The following is a 21713-nucleotide window of genomic DNA, read 5'->3' as shown; positions in this document are numbered from 1 at the left end:
TGAGGCCCAAGGGGCAAGGGCAGCATGGTTACCGGCTGTCTCCCCACGGTCCTGGAGAAAGTATCACAAAGGAGGAGGGAGACAGGCCAGGCCCGGGGCTACACGTTCTCCCTTCATGAGCCAGGGGAATCTGAGTAGTAATGGAGGGCAACTGGCAAGCCAGTGTGGGCAGCCTGACTTACCGGTAATGTTGCCCTTGTTGCCTCAGTTTCCTCCTAGGATCATGGACTGAGTCACTGCAGCCTCACAGGGCTGCTGACACTAGAGGCCACTCAATGGGGTCAGCTCCAGTGTCCATCAGACAGCTCAGCTGCTGTTCAAGGCTGGGCCCTGCCTCCTGTCACCACGTTCCTGGGTTTGGTGTGGACCCTTCATGATGTCCCATGTCCCCCTCCCCCATAACCCTTTTCTCCTGAAAAGAGCATTTTTTTTTTCTTTTAAAAAGAGAATCTCTAAGCCCGGGCTGTCCCTGAACAGCCTGAGATCAGCCTGCTTCAAGCGTGTACCACTACACCCATCTCTATTTCATGAAATCTTTAATGAAAGTGGAGGGGGCATGACAGAAGGGCCGAGACCATGGGAGTAGGCTAAGGGGCCAGGATAACGGGCAGGGGCAGGGCTGGGGGGGGAGCTCTCCTCTTCCTCACAGTGACCCCATCATCCCACTGTGGGGGGTGTGGTGGGGAAGTGGAGCCATAAATATGTCCAGAATCTCAGAGGCGCAGCAACAGGGTATGAAGTCTCAGAGAGGGGGCAGGGGCAGGCCAGGGCCACCCTTGTCTGGGGGCCCTGGCTCCTTGGGTGGCCGAGGGGGTCCTGGGGGGTCCCCCGGCTTGCGACCATGCTTGCGGAAGTAGCGGTAGCGCTGAACGTAGGCCCTCACCAGGTTGCTCACCTTGACAGGATTGATCTCCCCGCTTTTGCTGTGGCAGATCTGCAGAGCCAGAACAACTGAATTCCTGCCAGCCCCAGGGCACCTCACTTGACTCAATGATTTGGCCTACCCTATGCCCCTCTCCAGGACCCAGGTTCCCATCCCCACAGTCCCTCTACCCCACCTTGTGGACAGCCTTCCTCAGGATGTCCTTGTACTCCTCCTTGGTGATGTCTTTCTTCTGGTAGTATGGTTTGATGGCCAATTTCACCTCTTCCACTGCCCGTTCCTGTGTGTGCAGCTTCTTCAGATACTGGTGGGGTGAGAGAAGCACAGTGAAGAGCCAGTGAGGAGGGAGCACCTGCAGTGCCCTCACCCTGCCTGCCCTGTACTCCCCTTTCTGCAGTTACCCTAGGCCAGACCCTGGGCCACCCTGCCTAGCCAGGCCCAGCATTTGCTGGGAGACAGTCAGACACTACTGTTTCTTTATCAGTGTTGGAACTGAGAGATTGGGGTTGCTGGTGCTCTACCACCCGGCCCAGCTTGTTTACTAGTAGTGTCTCTAAGTTGCCCATTCTTGCCCTCAGCTTTTAAATCTCTTGCCTCAGCCTCGAGCGGTGTGTATCCCACACACAGCTGGTCACAACTCTCCCTAAGCAGACCTTACAGGCTAAGTAACAGAGACACCCAGCTTGGCTGCTCACACTCTGCTGCTCTGGTCCAGGTTGCCTGAGCTCTGGCAGAAGTACAGGAGGGGCTGAGCGATCAAGCCCAGGTGGCTCAAGCTGCTAAGGTGGACAGCATCACAGGGGGCCCAGTCTTCCACCGCCGGGGAACTAGATCCTGTGACTCATGGAAAATGGGACACCACCATCAAGGGAAGCTGTGCTGGGAGGCCGAGCTTCCTGGGAAAGCCCCGTGCCCACGACCACAGGAGAACTGCTTTCCCAAACACGCGTGTGGAAGCCAGAGACGGGACAGGGCCTGGGCCCACAGCAAGATGCATGTAGGCAAACGGACCCTGGAGAGGGCAGGCACTAAATACACCTGCTTAGGGCCCAGGGACACATGCGTCCCAGCTACAGGGAGAACCAGTTTCAGCTCTGTGGACCATGAGATTCTCAAGTAACACAGAAGAGGGGCCGCATGCTACACCACACGTCACACTTGCCAGGACAATACAAACAGCACAGAAAAGTCCTAGAAACCTAGCTGGCAGGGCATGGCAATGTTCACAAACCAGGGGCTGGGTGAGCTGAGGCCACCTGTTTCCACTACAAGCCTGTTCAGCCAGCGTGAGGCATAGCAGTGGTTAGTACCTTCAGTGGTGTCAGAGCCATGACCAGGTAAATCCATCTAGACAGGACTTAAAGAAAGCAGTCCAAGGCCCAGTGGTAGCAGCCAAAAACCACTGTTCCTCTTTGTGCCTGCAGTTCCTCACTCCAGCCAGGGATGGCCTCATCACCATCTCCCTTGCCTCTGGGCCTTCATAAATGCTAGGGCTACAGGCCTGAGTCTGTGTGACCAGCTCAGCCTGAAGTGCTTGACCTTTCTTTAAGAAACTGGTATCTCGCCCCGGGCGATGGTGGCGCATGCCTTTAATCCCAGCACTGGGGAGGCAGAGGCAGGCGGATCTCTATGAGTTCGAGACCAGCCTGGTCTACAGAGCTAGTTCCAGGACAGGCTCCAAAGCCACAGAGAAACCCTGTCTCGAAAAACAAAAACAAAAACAAACAAAAAAAAGAAACTGGTATCTCCCAGTTACATAAAGCAACCAAGAGGTACATTAAACGGGTATTTATAAACACATACATACAAACTATAAATGTTTTTAATTCTTTCATACATTAGTTCTGGAATTGAGGATGAAACCCTGTGCTTCTTGCAGGGAAGCACTCAACATGAGCTGCACTACTCTGTGGTTTTCTGTTGTAACTGCTCAGCACCCTGCCCCATTCACCTAGTCCTCTGATGCTCCACATTCATCTCACCTTGTCAGTGTCCCCACGTCCCTCTGAGCTGCTGCTTCCCTCTCTCTTGTCAGATGCAGGGGCTAGCCCAGTGGGGGTAGGAGGGGTAGAGCCACAGCCCCCTATGGGGAGGCTACCAGGAAGCAAGTAGCTGGAAGGGCCTGGGGGCAAGCCCAAAGAAGTGGGTACAGGAGCTGGGGTCACCCCCAGAGTGGAGGGTGGCTTCCGATGGCTGAGGATCTGTGAAAGAGAGTATGATGAGCCAAGGAAGGTAGAAGGGAAGAGGAGGCTTTGTACCCCCTCTGTTCCCTCAAATTTCCCAATGTTAGAGAGCAAAAGGCTCCTCTTCTGGCCAATACCTTGCCCTAAGGCCTGCTGGGAGTTGTAGTTCCTCTCCTACCCCGAGGCAATGGACAAAAGAAGGGGCTGTGGGGACTCTTCCCCATGGGAGCCCACCTGGTTGGTGGCCTGGATCAGCTCCTGGGCCTTTGCTCGACTGGCCAGGTTGGCTTCTTCCATCTTGAACAGCAGTGCAGTCACTGCAATGGACAGAAGTAGGTGATCAATAGCAGGGTGGGTAGTAAACCTCATCTAACCCTGATGCTGCCAGGTCCCTCCCTATCTTGATCCCAAAACTAGAAAACCTCAGTTAGGAACAGGAAAAAAAAAAAAAAGGATCTCCTCTACTGAGAATCACTACAGACGCCCAATGTTCTGGCACAAGGGGTATGTGTGCAGAGGCTAGGAGGGCCAGGATATGAAGAGGAGCTGGTTAGAGTAACGCCTGCTTCCTGACCCACCCAAGCCCCAGCTATCCCCCACCTAGCAGGAGGACAGCATGCTGATCAAGCACTCCATTCTGGGCTAACCACTACATACTTCTGTTCCATCTGTCACCTGTACATCCAAGACTGGACTAGACCCTGCCCTGTTCCATCTCCCCATCCCTTCTATCCCCCATCCCTTCCAGCCCCATCCCTTCTATCCCCCCATCCTTCTATGCCATCACCCTTCCCTCCCCTCATTTCAGAAGACTCACAGGCCAGGACACCACTGGTCGTGCAGTCCACACCAGCAGGCAGGTTCCAGGGCATGGGTGGGGGTAGCGTGGGCAGCTGGGAGACCCTAGCAGCTGGCCCATCCTCCGCGCCAGAGTCTCCAGCTGTAGACCCCGCACTGGGAGCAGTACTTGGGGCAGCTGCAGCAGTGCTGGTGGCTGTGGTAGTTGCAGGCTGCTGCTCCTCCTCCTCTTCCTCCTCCTCTTCTTCCTCCTCCTCTGCCCCTACTCGGACCCCAGTGTCCTCACTGGCTTCCTCTGGGAGGAAGGAGACTTCAGGGGTCTTGCAGCTGCTGTCCACAGTCTGTGAGTCTGGGGTGAGTGCAGGTGGAGGTGGGGCTACCTTAGGTGGTGGGGTACTGGGGGTCTTGGTGGTCCGCTCCTCCCCAGACCATGATGTCTCCTCTGTCCCCTTGGCACTGGCTGCCTGGCTGCAGCTGTCGGCCTTGGACTTCTTCAGTGAACCAGGCCCGCCACTGGCCGTGCTACTGCCCCCACTGCGGACCTTCTTCCTGGTCTTTGATGGCTTGGTCTTTCCCTTGGTCCCCTTTGCTTTCTTGGCCCCAGCTTTGGCCTTGGCCTTGGTCTTTTTGGGCTTGGTGCTACCTGGGGCCACCTTAGCCACCTCTGCAGGAGCTCGCTCATCCGGCTTGAGGAAGGGTGAGCGGCTTTCCCGGTCTCGGCTGAACTTGACCCCGATGGAGCCCAGGCCAGAAGATGAGGAATCCTTGGCAGGCGTGGTACTGCTGACACCCTCTCGGATGAGCACGGCCACCTTGGACTGCAGTTTCACCTTTCGGGAGGAGCAGGATGATGATGAAGAGGAGGAGCCGCTGCTTAGCGGGGCCTTCGGTGGCGGCCCTGAGCCAGGTGCTGAGTCCTTAGGTGGCCGCGTCTTCTTGGATGACCTGTCCCTGTCTCGGCCCCGGTCCCCCCCATCAAGGGCCTTCCGTCGAGACCCTTTTTCCCTTGAGGATGAGGATGAGGACGCAGCCCCTGAACGCCTCCGGTCCTTGTCACTCTTGCCACCCCGCTCATCTGCACTCAGACCCTCAGAGTCATACAGGACCTCTCGCTTTGGGGACACAGCAGGCGCTGGCGAAGGTGCACGGGGTTCAGCCTTCTCAGGGCGGCCCACTGTGATGGTCCGTTTGATGGCAAACAGGTCGTGGTCCGTGAGGTCCTGGATAGAGGGTGGTACAGCCCCACGGCGCCTGCTGTCACGGTCAGAGCCTGAGGGAGGCACAGGTGCGGGCAGCTTCTCCGCATCCCCAGCGCGCTTCTCGGCCCGCGAGCGCGATCGCTTTTTCTTCTTCTTGCCACCCTCCCGGCGCTTGCCGCGGTGCCGCTCACGCCTCGAAGACGAAGAGGATGATGCTGCTGGGGGTGGTGATGCTGAGCGCCTTCTGCGCCTGCGCTTCTCCCGGGAGCGTGAGCGGTGGCTCCCGCGTCTGCGGTCAGCACTGCGGGAGCGAGACCGGCGGCGGGAACGGGACCGTGAACGTGAGCGACGGCGGGCAGCAGTGTGAGAACTGACCTTCCGCTCCCGTGAGCGATGCTTCTTGGCATCCCAAGCTGGTGAGTCAGGTGGGGCTGGGTCCCCACTGCGCTGCCGCTCTCGTCGCGCCTTCTTGCGTGCAGGCGGTGGGCCCGGCGAGGCAGAGCGCTGGCGGTAGCGCTCACGCCGCTGCGTTAGGATTTTGCGGCGCAGGTCCAGGCCGCCCCAGCGTGAGTCTGCAGCCGGAGGTGCTGGTGGCTCACCCAGGTCTACCTGCAGTGCGCCCTCACCATCAGAGTCAGCATGCAGGGACAGGAAATCATCGCCCTCAGGGGCACGTGGCGCAGAGGCTGGGGGCGCAGCGGGAGTGGCCACTGAAGCAAGGGTGGCTACCGAGGCAGGAGGCTGCCGAGAACGCCCAGCTCGGAACAGTGACACTGCAACCCTGGGCTCCTCCTCGGGCTGCACAATCTCTCCTTCCTCGATCTCGGGATCAGTCGGGGGTAGTGGTGGCAGTGGCAGCACTGACCCTCCAGCTGTCACTACTTCCACCGACACCTTGCCCTCAAGACAGGCTTCAGCCTCAGGTCCCACCACGAAGACCCTGCGGCGCGGGGCTCCTTCAGCCCGTGTGGAGTCCACCTGTGGTGGCGTCCCTGGGGCTCCCAGCGTCTGCGGGGGCGGGGGCTCCGGGCGGGGGCTTTCGTCACCTGGGAAGTCCTGGCTCAAGCTGTTGTCATCATAGATGCCCGCCAGGGTCTCTGAGATGCGGCTAATGCTCTGTGACAGGCCCTCCTCTTCCTCTTCCTCTTCCTCCTCCTCTTCTGGTGAGGGGCTCCCTGCTGATGAGCTAGGGTTGGAGCCTGTGGGCTCGAAGGGGTCGTATTTTTGCTCCGGGGCTGGCGGTGGGGAGTAGGCCTCGTCGGTAGGGTGGAAGGGGTCATAGATGTCGAATCGGGGGGCAGGAAGAGCTGGAGGGGGCGGAGGAGGAGGAGGGGGAGAAGGGGAAGACGAGGATGGGGAAGGGGAAGGCGAGGATGAAGCAGAGGAGGGAGCAGGTGGAGGGGCAGGCCCTCCATCCCCTGTGCCCAAGGTGAGGAGATGGCGGGCACAGGCAGGCCGAGAGGCATGAGACTGCGGAGACACTGCAGAGACAGGGCAGACAGAGTCACAGTCAGTAACTCCCCGTAGGCAGGCCAGTGCCACCACTACCTCCACCCCCGCCCTAACCCCGCCTTGACCTCATCCTGACCCTCCTCAGACCCTAATCTAGTGCTTCCTATGTGCCCTCCAAGACCTTGAGCAAAACAGGAACCGAGGAAGGCAGAACAGGCCTGTTTATCCATAGAATGAAGGAGTAGGGGAGGCTGGTCAGTGCAGTCAGAGACTGGGGTATGCAGTGCATGTGTGAGGACATCCAATATAGTAGAAAACGGGCCCAGAGGCCACACCTGAGCCCAGAAGGTGCACCCACCTAGTAATATTGCACACCACAAACTGGCCCTAAAGCCAAAAATCTGCCTTGACCAATGGCAGTGATGTCCCCACAGGACAGAAGAGCCAGCTGCCTCCTACATGAATTGAATCTGCTTTGTGAATAGGAGGCAGCTTAGATCATGAAATGGCAGAGCTGGAGGCCTGTCAAGACGAGAGTCCTTCCAAGTTTTTGGCCCCAATGGCTAGGAAACAAGAGTCACTCCCACAGGGACATGAGGGAATACTTGCCCTTCTCACAGGCCAGGCTCTACATGCCTCCTTAGTTTGGCCCTAACACACACTGCACCATGGGCACACAGGAGCAAAGGCTGGGCCTAGACTCATGATGTACCTAAGCATGGAAACCAAGACCCCACCCAGCACAGTCCTCTGAGGACAGAGACCTAGGTCACAGCTCTCTCTAGTCATGGACCACAGAGACCTGGGTCACACTCTCTAGTCATGTGACTACAGGCCTCTAGCTCAACCTGTCTGCTTTGGACCCCTTCTATGAAATCAAGAATCTGGGGCATACCTTTAATCCCAGCAAACTAGAGGCAGAGGCAGGAGAATCTCCGTGAGTTCAAGGTCAGCCTAGACTATGGCCTGAGTTCCAAGACAGCCAGGGCTGTGACACAGAGAAACCCTATCTAGAAAAACCCAAAACCAAACCAAAACTAACCTAAAAAGAACTCTGAATGGTGCAAAACCACAGTGCTAAATTCCAGAGGCTGAAGCAGGAGTGTCTGAGCCCAGAGCCTGTGAACAGCCTTAGCAACATAAAAGACCCCAATTCCAAGAGTTTTTAAAAACCATAACCACAAATGGCGGTGTTCCAAGACTAATCCCAGCACATAGGAGGGTAAGGCAGGACTGCTACAAGTCCACGCCAGCCTGGGTCACAGTGCAAGACCCCACCTCAGAAAAACAAACCAACAAACGACAAAATCACAACCTAATTTAGAGTTCCATATATACCGCAGTCAGGGTCAAATCCAGACACTCGTCTGTGTCATCCTCTGCAGCCTCTGGAGTCAGGGAGACACATGTCCCCTGTGCCTCATGGGAAGAAGAAAAGTGACAGAGTGACTGTGACAGTGCCCCTGGAGCTGATGGGTGCTGAGGTAGCTGGGCACCGACCAGGAGCACAATGGGAAGCAGACACTACCCTACACAACCACAGCACAGAATCACAATGTCAAAGCCAGAGCTTTCCCCTCAGACGCAAGCTGGTGAGGATCCCCTTCCTAGAAGATGAGTCCCCAACTCAAAGACACTATCAGTCAGCTCTGACATCTGGTATCCAGTATGCTCAATGTTCCTACATGACCAGCCCCCCCCCCCCCCCCCCCCCCCCCCCCCCCCCCCCCCCGTGCATTCTTTCTACAAGTATATGCATTAACTTGTACCTGACGTCATAACCATCCCTGCTGCCTTCACTACAAATAGCTTAACTGAGGCTAGGCTCAGCTTTGTGGGAGAATGCTGCTGAACATGTGCGAGAACCCCACAGGACAGAGCACATGTTCATTTCCACACGGCTACTACAAGACCACCCACCCAGCAGAGTGCAGCCCATGTACCTGTTTTCCCTGTCCTCCAGGCCCTGAGGCGGGGCAGAAGGCTGGGCACAGGCAGAGGCATGGGGTCCATGTTACCGATGCGGACCTCGGCCACCAGCTCAAGCACGTCTTCACTCCTGCAAAGCAGAAGAAATGGTGACCCCCGCAGTGCCACAGCTCTCAGGTTAGAGCCACCCCCACCTTTAGCTGCCCAGGCGCTTTACAGGGTTTCTCTGTAGCTTTGGTTCCTGTCCTAGAACTCGCTCTGTAGACCAGGCTGGCCTGGAACTCACAGAGATCCGCCTGCCTCTGCCTCCCCGAGTGCTGGGATTAAAGGCGTGCGCCACCACCGCCCTGCTAGCTGCCCAGGTTCTTACTCGCCAGGTCGCAGGTCCAGGCGGCTGGGGACCCAGGTATCGGGGGGATCCAGGATGTTCACCAGCCCAACAAGAAAGCTGTCTGCAGCTGTGTCCAGTACCTAGAAGGGACCAAGTTGGGCTCTGTTCTGTTAGCGTTCACATGGAGAACCTTTCTAGTTCTAGCCTCGCAGGAACCCACCAACGGCCACCCTTGATGGTCTCTGGAAGCAGCTCAGTCAGGGATCTGGTCCCCAGACTCTGATGACTACCCATTAGAGTTACTCCAGACCCAAGGGTATAGATGCCCAGTTCCTTTGTCTTGCAGGCCCCAGGATGAGGGGTCATGGACACCCTTACTCACAGTGGCTGTGTCAGCACCCCCTGACTCCTGTAAACGAGGCTCTGATCGTGGACTGCGGCAGCAGCGCCTCCATCGAAGGCCATGACACCGAGAGCCATCTGGATAAATATTGCAGTAACGTGGGACTTAACATGAGGCTTTGCAGAGCACAGCAGCCGGGTGAGCGGGACCAGACCATGTTGGCTGCACAAGTACCTACCCCTCCCAGTTAGAGAAGGACCCTAAGCTCCCCCAACTCAATCTGGGTTGAGTTCACATCCACCGGGTTACTGAAAGAGATGTCTCAGCTTGGCCTCTGAGCCCTGCCCAGCCCTGGGTCTAGACGTCTCCTGCCTCCCAAAAGTGCCCTATTGCCCTGCTCACAGCCTCTCACCAGCCTCGCAGCCATCCCCTGTGCGGCAGGTCTGCTGGCCCCTGCCAGTTAGGCTTCCCTCCAGCCGCACGCAGTCCTCCGGACACCCCCGACCCTAGCACAAGTGTAGCCCTCATGAAGCCTCAGGAAGAAGGAGGCCAAGCTGGAAAGGACTAGAGTGCCTACCTTTCTCATTAGGCAGGTCCCCCTGCAGGGCGCTCCCCACAGCCTGCTGAATGGCCCGCTGCAAAGGGGGGGGGGGGGAGTTAAAAATCAGGGATATCAGGTAAGAGACTGGAACCTCTGCTAATTGGAAGAATGTTCAAGAAACCCCACAGCCAGGCCACAGGCTAAGGCCACTTAGGGTTCCACTTCTTCCAGGTCCCAAACCCTCAGCCCCTATGCCAAGAAATGGGAACATAGGCCCCCATGCCCCACTGCCCCCAGCTGTCTTACCAGGATAAAGGCAGAAGGAAAAAGGGCAGAATCTCTGTCAGGTGGACCATCTCCTCGATCCTCTCCCGACTCCTCTGTTTTACCTCGAGACTCATCTTCCTCCTCCATGGTCACCTGGGGTTGAGGGAGGAGCAGAAGTAAAGCAAGCCCTCTGGGGCTTCTGTGCACCTCCTTTAGTGCCCCTCACTTCTACCAACTCCTGACGACCTCGGACTTGGTCCCACGCTGACCTGCAGGGACTAGAGCCATTCTCACCCTTCTGGACTTCAGCTGCCTTCCCTGTCAATGGCAGGATCCTCTGCCACAAGCTCTAACATCTAGCCCTCCACTGCCCACAAAGGCTCCTGACTTTAGGTCTCAGAGACCCACCTTCCCCACCATGAGGACCGCGCTGACATGGATCAGTAGTAGCACAGCTTCACACAGCACCCATCGTCCTCCATGGTGAGGAACCAGGGTCTCATTTATAGGCATGAAATACAACTATGATAGTATGGCCTACACAACCGCCACATTGCTTTTAAAACAAAAACGCCAAGTTTCGGAAAGGCATGCTGTCCTCCCAGCCCCATCGGGACACTTGCCTATCACCCAGCTGCCTGTCCTGTGGAAGCATGGCCAAAGCCTTGGTGATGTCACTGGAATTCTGAGCTTTGAGAGCCCAGTCAGGTGGTTGAAAGAGCATCCTTCAGACTGGTGGATGTCTTGATTGAGGCTTCAGAAAATATGGACATCACAGCTGTAAGCCTCCCCACAGCTGTCAAACCTGTGATTCTGAACACACCTAATCTTGGAATTCCTAGAAGCTCTGGGCTCTCTAATCAAACTGTGTGCTTATCTGAAAATGCCAAAATAGTAGCACCTATTACACTCATTTGCACATACAACGGCTGGATACAAATTAGCAATAATTGTATCATTAGCCCTTAGACCAGGTTCCCCCTTTTTGTCTCAGCCGGCTTCCCTGGCTGTGCACCTGCAAAGAAAAGACCTACGCCCTGGACCCAGTTCTACTATGAAACTATGCCCAGGCCTCCACAGTCAGCCTCTCAGTTCCAGCTTCTTCCCTAAATCCCACATCCAAGCTAATACTCAGGCCTTCCTACACAGTGTACCAGCGCCGAGCTCTAAGGTTGCTCCCCAGCAGTGTCTGAGACACAGATGCTGTCCAGAGCAGTGACTGTCACATACAAGAAACTCTATCAAAAGCACCTGGCCACAGACCACGGGAGATCAGTGGTCCCTCAATTATAAGGTTCTGGGAGCAATTTAGTGATTAACAGATAGCTCATTTAAGACCAGGTTTTAAATGGAAGCATGAGTTTGCGGGACTGGGGTAATACTAGTGAAATGCACATGCTGGCACACACTGAGTCTCAGCCAGCAGTGTATTTCCTCCTGCCTACCAAGGTCATGTTGCAGAGTACTGCACTAGATGAGTCCAGACAGCTCTCCAGACCCTCAGCTCTCCAGGTACTCCTCAGCCCGAGGACAACACGGGTTCTCTTTCTTTTTATTTTCTTCTTCTTCTTCTTCCTTTTTTTTTTTTGGTTAAAGCCATTTTCATTTTAATTACTTTCTGAAGGGCAAGTATATTTGAGCTGGGTAAAATGCCCAGCACTTTCTGTTGTACACGCTTATCTAGTCCCCCAAAGCACTTGAACTTGCTCCAAGACACAGTCTGGATTCTTGCAATCACATCAAAATCACCTGGATGATTCCAGTTCCTTTTAACTGCCCCACCCCTTCCCCCCTTCCCCCATCTCCGAGTCACCCTACATCAAACACTTCCCAGACCTTGGAGACCCATTTATGCCACTGGGCACATCACAATGCTTGCCTCCCTTTCCCTGAGTGGGAACACGTCTCTTTCTTCCAGGTGGCCCTTAACACTTCCTAGTCCTTGAAGAGAGTTCCCACGTCGCATAAATGGTCTCAGATCCATGTAGATAAGCAGAATGCAGAGGCCGGCACGGGTAGACACTCCCAGCCCTAACAGACATACCCCGGCGATCTAGGTGGTTCTGCAGACCACTTCACTCCTGGGACACACACCAAGATCTCAAGATGGCCCCAAAAGCCTCTCAACAGACCCTAGCCTACGGTCGCAAATAAAAACCATCTACAGCGCCTGCAGACACGTCCGTGTTCAGCAATGTGTTGGAGGGCTGACCTAGGCGCGGCCCAGGCCCTACGGACGCCCCCTGGTACCCACGGGCGCGTCCCGGGCCCAAAGAAGGCCCCCACACTCAGCGACTGCTCTGGCCGCCGCTGCCGGATCCGAGGCTGCCACGTTTTGCTCTCCAGGCCCGGTGGCGGACTGGCGACACTCGGAGACGACTAGCGACCCGACTCCGCCCCGCCCACCCCGCTAGGCCCGAGCCCCGCGGCCCGGACCGCCGCCGCCATCTTACCCCGCCGCTCGGGCTGCGGCTCCGGCCCAGGCGCGGGGCGGGGCGAACTGGGGCGGGGCTCGCGAACTGAGGAGGGGCGGGGCCAAATTGCCGCGGAGGTTCCTGGGATTTCAAGTACTCAAATAATTTCCTGAAAGCCGGCCGAATGGAGGGCGGACTCGGTTTCCCAGAAATCAAAGCGACGCGTGGAGGCGGGGTGCGCGCGCTGTACGCCGGGAGACGTAGTCCGCGAGTCAACTCCGTCACGCGGAGACAGTGTAGAGGTGAAAGGTGAAGTGGGCGGGGTTGTAGGAGCGCGCGGTGAGGCCCCCCACAGTGCCCTGCGTGCGCGGGGAAAAGGGCGGCGGATCAGGAAGTGACGTACAAAAGGCGCTCCGATGTTGAGATCCTTGGGAATTGAAGTGAACTGGACACTACCCCGCCCATATTCTGCCTTTCCGAATATGAGACCCTTCTAACTTTTTACCCCTCGAAGTCCTAAGGTTTTTTGAGAAGGTATCTATGTAGCTCAGACTGACCTGGAACTTGCTGCAGACTGTGATCCGTCACCATGCCCCGCTTAAACGATTCATTTTGGGGGTACTGGAGGTTAAATTTAGACCCTCTTACATGCTAGGCAAGCACTCTATTATTGAGCATTACCTATAGCCCTCTTTTTGTTTTTTATTTTGAGACAGGTTCATTCTAGAATGTCAAGGATAGCCTTGACTTTACAATAACCTCCACTAAATTTAGAAACAAGGCGTCAGACCAGGACAGTTAGGTCCGAAATCTGAGTCCTCTGACTTAGAACCGAAGAGGGAAAACTCATTTCCCTCCTCTCCGGGACTCGGAAATCTCAATCCTCTTCCCTAGGCCTTTCAGGGCATCAATATTATACCTTACACAAACGTAAGTGATAAACTCCTCCGCAACCCTCCCCGCGCGCACTCACGTCCTCGAACCCAGAATTCTGAGTCCCCCAGACTCTCCATCCTCGAGCCCCAAGAGTTCAGGCTCTCAGCTTCCCCAGTACCTAATCTGGTAGTAAAGAGCCCCTCCTGAACGCCTGTTCTCCCCAGGACCCGGGAATGCACGTCTCCAACTCGATGCACTAGTAGGAACCAGGTGTCTGAGTCACCACCTCCAAACCCCAGAAATCCTGGCTGTAGGCCCTTCTGGCCTCGGACTTCCCGACTAGGATGAGCTGGCTCATGAATTAGGAATGTGGTGATCTCACAGCCCGTCCTGCCCCGTTACCCTGCTGTCCCCCTCCAGGGCCCCAGCTCCTCTCCCAGACTATCTTCCGTTTGGCTGGGACATGGGGAACCGGAAGCCTGAGTCCCTTGGCGGACGAAGACTCCAGCGTCTAGACCTACGACGGGGCACAGAGATTGGCGACGATCTCAGAAAAGAGGCGGAGCTTCTTTTTCGAGACCTGTGCTTCCTAAGAGCACCCTATATACGGCCCTGAGCTGGAGTCCACGAGCCCCACCTATCAGAAATACGCTCAGGGGTGGTCCTTAGATAAAAAAAAAAAAAGAGTATATTATTTGCATATCCCCGCCCCGAAAGAACTTTTCGCCCTAAAATGGGGCTTTATTAGCATAGCTCCTCCCAAAGGCGGAATGCCTGGAGGGAGCGCGTGGCTGGGCTACGGGCGGGCACTGATCTATATTAGCATATCCCCGCCCCTCTTGGAATTCCCCTTATTTGCAAACTTGTTTTCCCAACCCTTATTAGTATAGCTCCTCCCTTCCCCTGACCTCGCCTCCTCCTGAAGCATCCGGACACGCGCGTCCGACAGACGGGAGCTCATGTTTATGCAGTATCATTAGCATAACCCACCCCTTAGTCTCTCCTGACTCCCCCAGGCGGTAGCGGCAGCGGCAGCAGCGGTGGCGACATGAGCAGCGGGGCGGCGTCCGGGACTGGGCGGGGGCGGCCCCGGGGCGGGGGGCCGGGACCCAGGGACCCCCCGCCCGGCGAGACTCACAAGCTGGTGGTCGTGGGCGGCGGCGGCGTGGGCAAGAGCGCGCTGACCATCCAGTTCATCCAGGTAGTGGGCCCTCTCCGGGGAGGGTGTCCCCGAGGAGTCCGTTGGGGGTTCCCTGAAACTTTTACTTTTCTCAGAACCATCACTGAAACTCTTCTAAACGGGTCTCTAATCCTAAAAGATCCCTGCAGGTTGCTACTCAAAGTGCCAGGACCTCCACCCACTTCCTGCGGGGGAGCCTTCTCCTCATACGTCCTGAGGCATATCACCCTCCCAGAGCTCGGTACCTGAGAGCCCTTGTTCCAGGGGACCTGGCCCTGCTCATCTCCTGGGAGGGAGTACCTAGATCTCTAACAATTGCTCCATTCAGATCCTAAGCACTCCCTGAGTCCCCGATCCCAGAACCCTGTCTGTCTGAAGTCCCAGCTTCTTCACCCCTTAGCCACTCAAGAGCCCCACTGGCCCAGCAGCTGCGCTCAGGACTTTTGACTTTCCACAACTGGAACCCTGGTCCTTCTGTTCAGGGACCTCCCCCAGACTTTGGAAATCTTTGCCAAGATCGTGATTCTAGGACTCTACTGGGTCTGCGCAGTCCTAAGAAGCACCCTGTAACCCCTGCTTGAAGAGGATTTCCCCTCCGAGCTTAGGAAGATTCTGCCACATGACTAGCCTTGGAAAACGCCAATATCTGGCAGTACCATATTCTGCTAAATGCAGACCCTCATCCTCCTCCCCACCCCCAAGGAAAACCAACCATTTCTCCACCCTAAATTCTCCACTCTATTTCAATGCCCTGCCCTCACCCTCACCTCCGGTAACTCTGGATAGCTCCCAAGTCATCTCCACGTCAAAACAAAAACAAAAACAAACAAAACCCTCAGGTTTTTCACAACTTCCAAAGACCTAATACTTGGAAGGTTTAGGACCCTTGAATGCACCTCTAGGTCTCCTCAACATCGTAAGCCTACCCTCCAAGAATGCCCCAGGCTGTGAATGCCCCAGGCTGTGCCCATCCTTGAGCGGCTCCCCACACAAACCAAGCCGCATCCTTCCTAGGCTCTGCGCCTACACCCCTCCAGCCCCAGCCCTCAGCAAACAGTCTCCAGAGAGGAAGCCACCTTCAGCCCCAGCAGCCAAGTTCTGAAAATCCAGCCCAGCCCCGGAAACCTCCACCCAGTTCCCACGGGTGGCCCCCCCTTCCCCCTCCCAAGGCAACACTAGGAAAGTGAGAGTCCATTTACTGCTGCACTAGAGGTTCCTGGGTAGTAGACACACATGCAAGGCGCCTCCAGCTGTGCCTTTGAGAAGCCTACAAGGGAAGGAAGAGCCCAAATTTGAGCACTTGGCACCCAGGGCCAAACCCAGAGTTGGCCAGAGTCGCAGGACCCAGGCAGGAAGGGAGGGGCGGGTTGAGGGTGGGGCGCCTCTCCGAAGCAGGATTGGAACCTAGACTTTCCCCAGGGAGGAGACGCTGGAGTCTGCTTATGGAGGAGGGAAGAAAGATGGGGGAGGAAGGGAAGAGAGATGGGCAGGATAGGCAGTTACTTTGGTCAACAAGAGCTCTCAGAAGCTGATGGCTAACTATCACCAGGCAAGTGTGAAATGTTGAGCAGAGAATTCCTGCAAATCAAACGCTGAGATGGTTCAGTGCTTTCATCCTCCTTCTCCAAAAGAGGAAACTGAGACTCTCGGAGGGAGAGTGACGCAGCCGAGGGGGGTTATGGCAAAGAGGACACTTTATACAGAAGAAAACGGGCTGAGAGGTCATGCGGGCGGGCATTGGTGACTGGGGACAGTCAGTCAGAAAGATGGAATCGGAACGCTAGAGAGGCAGGACAGAGACCCAGAGAGGGACAGAAGGGAAGATCTAGGGACAGGGCTCACGCGTGCATTCACACACACAGAGTCACAGAGTGCTTTGGTGACAGTGACCTCTCTGTCCCGCAGTCCTACTTCGTGTCTGACTATGACCCCACCATTGAGGATTCCTACACAAAGATCTGCTCTGTGGATGGCATCCCCGCAAGGCTGGACAGTAAGGACGGCTGGGCTCGGATGGGAGGCAGGTAACTGGGCAGCCTGGGACCCACATATTCCTCTCCCTGTCTCCGCAGTCCTGGACACTGCAGGTCAAGAGGAATTTGGTGCCATGCGGGAGCAGTACATGCGTGCTGGCAACGGCTTCCTGCTGGTGTTTGCCATCAATGACCGGCAGAGGTGAGGGCAGGTGCTGGGAGACCTGGCTGAGCACGGGGCAGGTTCCTCCCTGAGGCGGCCTCACACTACCGGCTTCTCTTGCAGTTTCAATGAGGTAGGCAAGCTCTTCACTCAGATCCTCAGAGTCAAGGACCGCGACGATTTCCCCATCGTGCTGGTTGGGAACAAAGCAGATTTGGAGGCACAGCGCCAGGTTTGGGATGCCCCCTTCCTTGATGGCCCCATTTGGACCTAGGAGGCTCTCGGGGAAACCTCTCCTTCTCTGGTCCCTGGTCCCTTCACTGTCAGAACTGTCACTTCGACGGACCCACAAATGGAACCATCTATCACTGAGCCACACCCCCAGGGACTCATTGGGAGATTCTGGAAAGTGCTCTGCCATAGTTATTTAGCTACTCCCTTAACCTCACTGGGGGATTCTAGGCAGGAGTTCCATCACTGGCCGGTCCTGACCATCACATAATCCTTTCCTCCTGCACCCTAGCTGCAGTGTGTTCCCTTCTCCTAGCTAAGAGCACCCTTAACTTCTTCCCTGCCTTCCTGAAGTCTCACTTAGATATAGCTTCAACTCTCCAGTATCCTCCCTGTTGGGTCTTTCTTTCTTGAGCCTGCTCAGGTAATAAAACCAGCACCCCTTGCTTCTGTCAGCCTCCCACCCCAACTCCTTGCTTTGTCCCGTGCTGTCTCCTCCCAGGTCCTCCGATCTGAAGCGTCCACTTTCAGCGCTGCCCGCCACATGGCTTACTTTGAGGCCTCAGCCAAACTGCGTCTGAATGTCGACGAGGCATTTGAGCAGCTGGTCCGGAGTGTCCGGTGAGTGTCCCTCTCCTGCCTTCCTGGTCCTCAACCCTCCAGCCCATACTTACACACTGCTTCCCACAGGAAATACCAGGAGCAAGAACTCCCTCCTAGCCCACCCACTGCTCCCAGGAAGAAGGGTGGGGGCTGCCCTTGCGTCCTGCTGTAGCCAGATAGCCCCCAGCCACCAGCACAAGCTCTCCCGGGACCAGCTGCCTCACACTCGTGTGGCCTGAGGCTCTAGCTGAGCCCCAGTCTCCTCTGGGTTTCCCAGGACACACTACACCCTCGACCTTCACTTCCTGGCCTCCCAGGGCCACTGAGTGCCTTCTGTCAAAACCTCCTTTCCCCACCCAAGCCCCTGGTGGGATAGGAGCTCCTTGTCACTGCTGTATATAAGTCCCATCTTTCAGAGAAATAAACATCACTGCCTAAACTGGTGATGCCTTTTACTGAGTGGATGCAGAGTTGCTGGCGGTGGACCCAGTCTCATTCCTTCTCAACCTGAGCTGCATCCACAGCCCAGACTTCTTCCCCCAAGATAGGGTTTCTCTGTGTAGCCCTGGCTGTCCTGAAACTCAGTCTGTAGATCAGGCTCAGACTCAGAGATCTGCCTGCTTTTACCCCTCAAGTGCAGGGATTAAAGGCTCACACCTCCATGCTCTGCTCTTTCCATTTTCCTAAGTGGGAGTGGCCATTTGGCTGTATGACCGAGCAGGTAAAGGTGCTTGCTACCAAACATGACTTCCTGCGTTCAAAACCCAGAACCCATAAGGTGGGGGGGGGGGGCAGGGGAGGAACAGGAAAAGAAAAACCAACTCCTGCAATTGTCCACCTATCTTTATAAGAATGCGGTGGCACTCGAGCAAGTGCTGGGTAGTTTCCTGTCGACTCGATACAAGCCTAAGTCAGAAGAGGGAATCCCAACTGAGAAAATGCCTCCAAGAGGTCCAGCTGCAGGAAAGCCGGTTGCCCATCTTTTTTTTTTTTTTTTTTTTTTGAGACAGGTTTTCTCTATGTAACAGCTCTAGCTGTCCTGGAACTCATGCTGTAGATAAGGCTGGCCTCGAACTCATAGAGTTCTGCCTGTGTTTGCCTCCAGAGTGCCAGGATTAAAGGATTACGCCACCACCTCCCAGCTGTGGCGCATTTTTTTTTTTTTTGTTTTGTTTTTGATTTTTCGAGACAGGGTTTCTCTGTGGCTTTGGAGCCTGTCCTGGAACTAGCTCGGTAGACCAGGCTAGTCTCAACTCACAGAGATCCGCCTGCCTCTGCCTCCCGAGTGCTGGGACTAAAGGTGTGCGCTACCATGCCCGGCTTGTGGCGCATTTCTTAATGACCTATGAAAGAAAGCCCACCCTAGGATGTTGGTCCACAGTTTTATGAGACAACAGGCTGAGGAAGCGATGACGAACAAGCCAGTAAGCAGCACTCCTCCATGGCCTCTGCATCCGCTCCTGCCTCCAGGATCCTGTCCTGACTTCCTTCAAAGATGTGGAAGTGGGTTTTTTTTTTTTTTTGTGCAAAACTGTTTCCTCATAAATTTGCTTTTGGGCGTGATGTTTATTGCAGCAATAGTAGCCCTAACATACACACACACTAAATAAATGTAATAACATCTCTTAAAAATTTAAACTGGTGTGGGTGGTGCATGCCTGTAACTCCCTCCAACACTTCAAAGGCTGGGGCAGGAGAATTAGACCACAAATTCAAGCCCAGTTTAAACTCTATGACAAGACCGTGTCTCAGGAGAAAAAAGTATTATCTGCTCAATATGGTAGCCAGAACCTACATATGGCTGTTGAAATTAAAATTAATTTTCTCAGCTGGGCAGTGGTAGTGCACGCCTTTGATCCCAGCACTTGAGAGGCAAGTGAGACTCTGAGTTCTAGGCCAGCCTATTCAACGGAGCAAGTTCCAGGACGGCCAAGGCTACACAGAGAAACCCTGTCTTGGTAAAAATTAAATAGATAAAATTAATTTCCTCAAGTTCAGGAGCTCAATACTCACTCGTGACTAGTAGTGAAACATAACCAGCAAAGCAAATATACAAGATCTCTGTGGCTGCAGAAGGTCCTCCTGGAAATGCTAGTCTAGAAAGTTCTAGACAGGTAACCCTGCTATCAGGCTCCCACCTCCACTCTCCATGCTAAGAAAGTTCTTTTAGCTGGGTTCCCTTCCGGCACAGGTCTAAGAAATACCACCTTTATATATTTAGATCCAAGTCGGGACCTGCCAATTCTGCCATACAGTGAGACATCCTGGAAGGTGCCAGAGAGAAACCTCCAACCCAATCTGATCCCACTTATTTTTACCCCCGAGACAGGGTTTCTCTGTCACTTCGGAGCCTATCCTGGAACTCTTGTAGACCAGGCTGGCCTCGAACTCCCAGAGATCCGCCTGCCTCTACCTCCCAAGAACTGGGATTAAAAGCATATGCCACCACCACCCTGCTTTTTTTTTTGTTTTACATTTATTTATTTAGCTTTACTGAGAGAAGGTCTCAAGTAACCTGGGCTGGCCTTGAACTCTTGAACCTCCTATCCCCGCTCCCCAACTGCTGGGGTTACAGGTGTGAGCCAGCATGTCTGTCTCCGTACCTTTGATACCAACACTTACCCAGTAAAACAGTCTGACACTCCATCCTAGCAGTGTGTCTCCTGTGCTGAAGACCTATCATCAAACACGTTGGCTCTAAACACTTCTGGGCCTAATTCTAGAACCCCTCATACCTCATGCCAGTTCTGCCTTCTGATCCCAGGTACACTGTGCCCTTGCCTTGCCCCCTGGCAAATCAAATCTAGAGCAGCAATCTGTGCAAGTTGCCTGTCTTAATGCTTCTTCTCTGAGAAGATGCAGGCTACAGTTGGCCCTTCCAGAGCAGTCCAGTCCCTACTGGCTGTTCTGTATGAACATCCATGACCCACCGCTTTTCTGTCCTGTCCCGACTCAGTGTCCCTTTCCGGCCTTCCCTTACACAGAGCCTTGGCCTGTGTTCAACTTCCTGCCCCCCCCCCCCCCCCCCCCCCCGGACTGAGCAAGGATAAGACACCTTAGCATGTTCGCTCCCAGCCCAAGGAGGGAAGCCTTTTGAGAACCTGTAGCTGGCTGCAGCCTCCTCATCCTCTTGGTCAAGGTTCCCAAGTCCCAGCAAACATTCCTCAAAATTCTTTCCCACCATGCATCAGGGTGGAGCTCTTGGCCTGGACACCATGGTTCTTGGAAGGCCAGGATGCACACCGGGACGATGCCAGGGTGACAGGTTACTGCTTGCCCCCAGAAGCAGCACAAGAATGTGCATGACAACTGTCAGGCCATTTTTGGAAGGCTCCAGGTCACTGCTTTTTGAAGTTTCTAGGAGTCAAAGGCTGTCACAGCCTTGCTGGCACCTCTAGGCACGGGTCTGTGCCTGTGGCGGGGTTTCTGCCCCCTTCCAGGCTCTGGCAGTATCTTGTTTTGTGTTATTGAGAAAAGGCCCCACTGAAGCTAGGGTTGCCGTCACTCTACCTTCCTACCTCAGGATCCCCACACACCAGGCTTGTCTCCTATTTTTGAATGTACGTGCATATATCGATCAGCCTGCTTCAACTAGAAACAGCTGAGGCTCAAACTTAGCTGGGTTTTAACCAAAAGGCAACAGTCCTCCTACTTTGGTGGGGCAGTCTCTTCAGGTCAAACTTTTGTTCTAGAACTCAGAGCTGGGATCATTGTTCTGACCCTGGGGAATCTCCAGCTTCCGTTTGCAGGGCCAATTCATAACCTAGAGCAACCATTGCCTATTGGCCTGCAAGCCACAGCCCATGGGCACTCAAGGTCTACTCCCAGCCCTTGCTAGAAAGCCATCTCTAGGGCTAACATTCTCATTCTAGTGCGCCCCTACACCCCAGTACAGAGCCGGGGGAACTCAGTCCCTTCTCCACACTAGGTTAGTACTCTACCACTGAACCAAGCCCAGCCCCTCACTACATTTCAGGCAGCTGCTATACCTGCCTTTTCAGGCAGGTCTTGAGTTGCCTCCTGAGGCCACATGTGAGGGCCAGCATGCCCAGCGTCGATTTAACTTGACCCCTGCAAGCTCTTAGAGGGCTGCGGGGACACTTTAACAGCAAATGTGTCCACAGCATGGACCCTGACATTCACCTGTTCTCCCAGTCAACGCTCCACACCAGCCTAGGCTGTCCCAAGTGCTTCTACTAGGTCACTTATCCCCAGAAACTGATGGTTGTGGAGGGGGCCCTCAATTCTGTAATAAAAAATTGCTACCCAGCTCCTGACACCTGCTCTCCCTGGATCAGCCTGCATAGTTCATTTAAATCCTGATGCAGCCGGGAGATGGTGGCACAC

General features: G+C 55.1%; 2 protein-coding genes across 8 annotated transcripts; one reads left to right on the top strand and one right to left on the bottom strand.

Annotated features, from left to right (window-relative positions):
- Positions 1-519: 519 nt before the first annotated feature.
- On the bottom strand, positions 520-12514 carry Scaf1 (SR-related CTD associated factor 1). Of its 6 annotated transcripts, none has more exons than XM_050121500.1 (11): positions 12380-12514; positions 9966-10079; positions 9696-9753; positions 9158-9255; positions 8815-8915; positions 8459-8574; positions 3884-6544; positions 3301-3383; positions 2866-3084; positions 1059-1187; positions 520-934 (listed from the first exon to the last, which is right to left on the bottom strand). In XM_050121500.1, exons 2-11 carry the CDS (start codon positions 10071-10073, stop codon positions 743-745), a joined length of 3765 nt encoding a protein of 1254 aa, XP_049977457.1. In that variant the 5' UTR covers positions 10074-10079; positions 12380-12514; the 3' UTR covers positions 520-742. The 6 variants fall into 6 exon arrangements, with proteins under 6 accessions (XP_049977457.1, XP_049977453.1, XP_049977455.1 ...); XM_050121496.1 differs by lacking the exon at positions 12380-12514 and adding an exon at positions 11806-12364; XM_050121498.1 differs by lacking the exon at positions 12380-12514 and adding an exon at positions 11971-12364.
- Positions 12515-14217: 1703 nt separating this feature from the next.
- On the top strand, positions 14218-19740 carry Rras (RAS related). Of its 2 annotated transcripts, none has more exons than XM_050121512.1 (6): positions 14218-14417; positions 16302-16389; positions 16469-16571; positions 16656-16764; positions 17266-17384; positions 19588-19740. In XM_050121512.1, exons 1-6 carry the CDS (start codon positions 14265-14267, stop codon positions 19622-19624), a joined length of 609 nt encoding a protein of 202 aa, XP_049977469.1. In that variant the 5' UTR covers positions 14218-14264; the 3' UTR covers positions 19625-19740. The 2 variants fall into 2 exon arrangements, with proteins under 2 accessions (XP_049977469.1, XP_049977468.1); XM_050121511.1 differs by lacking the exon at positions 19588-19740 and adding an exon at positions 17454-17805 and having other exon boundaries at positions 14221-14417.
- The last annotated feature ends 1973 nt before the right edge of the window (positions 19741-21713 follow it).

The sequence above is a fragment of the Alexandromys fortis genome, unplaced genomic scaffold (assembly GCF_014885135.2).
Source record: "Alexandromys fortis isolate MF-2015 unplaced genomic scaffold, M_Fortis_MF-2015_v1.1 scaffold_161, whole genome shotgun sequence".
Classification (NCBI taxonomy): domain Eukaryota; kingdom Metazoa; phylum Chordata; class Mammalia; order Rodentia; family Cricetidae; genus Alexandromys; species Alexandromys fortis.
Note: the sequence above shows the minus strand (reverse complement) of the source record. Positions and strands in the feature narration are given on the sequence as shown.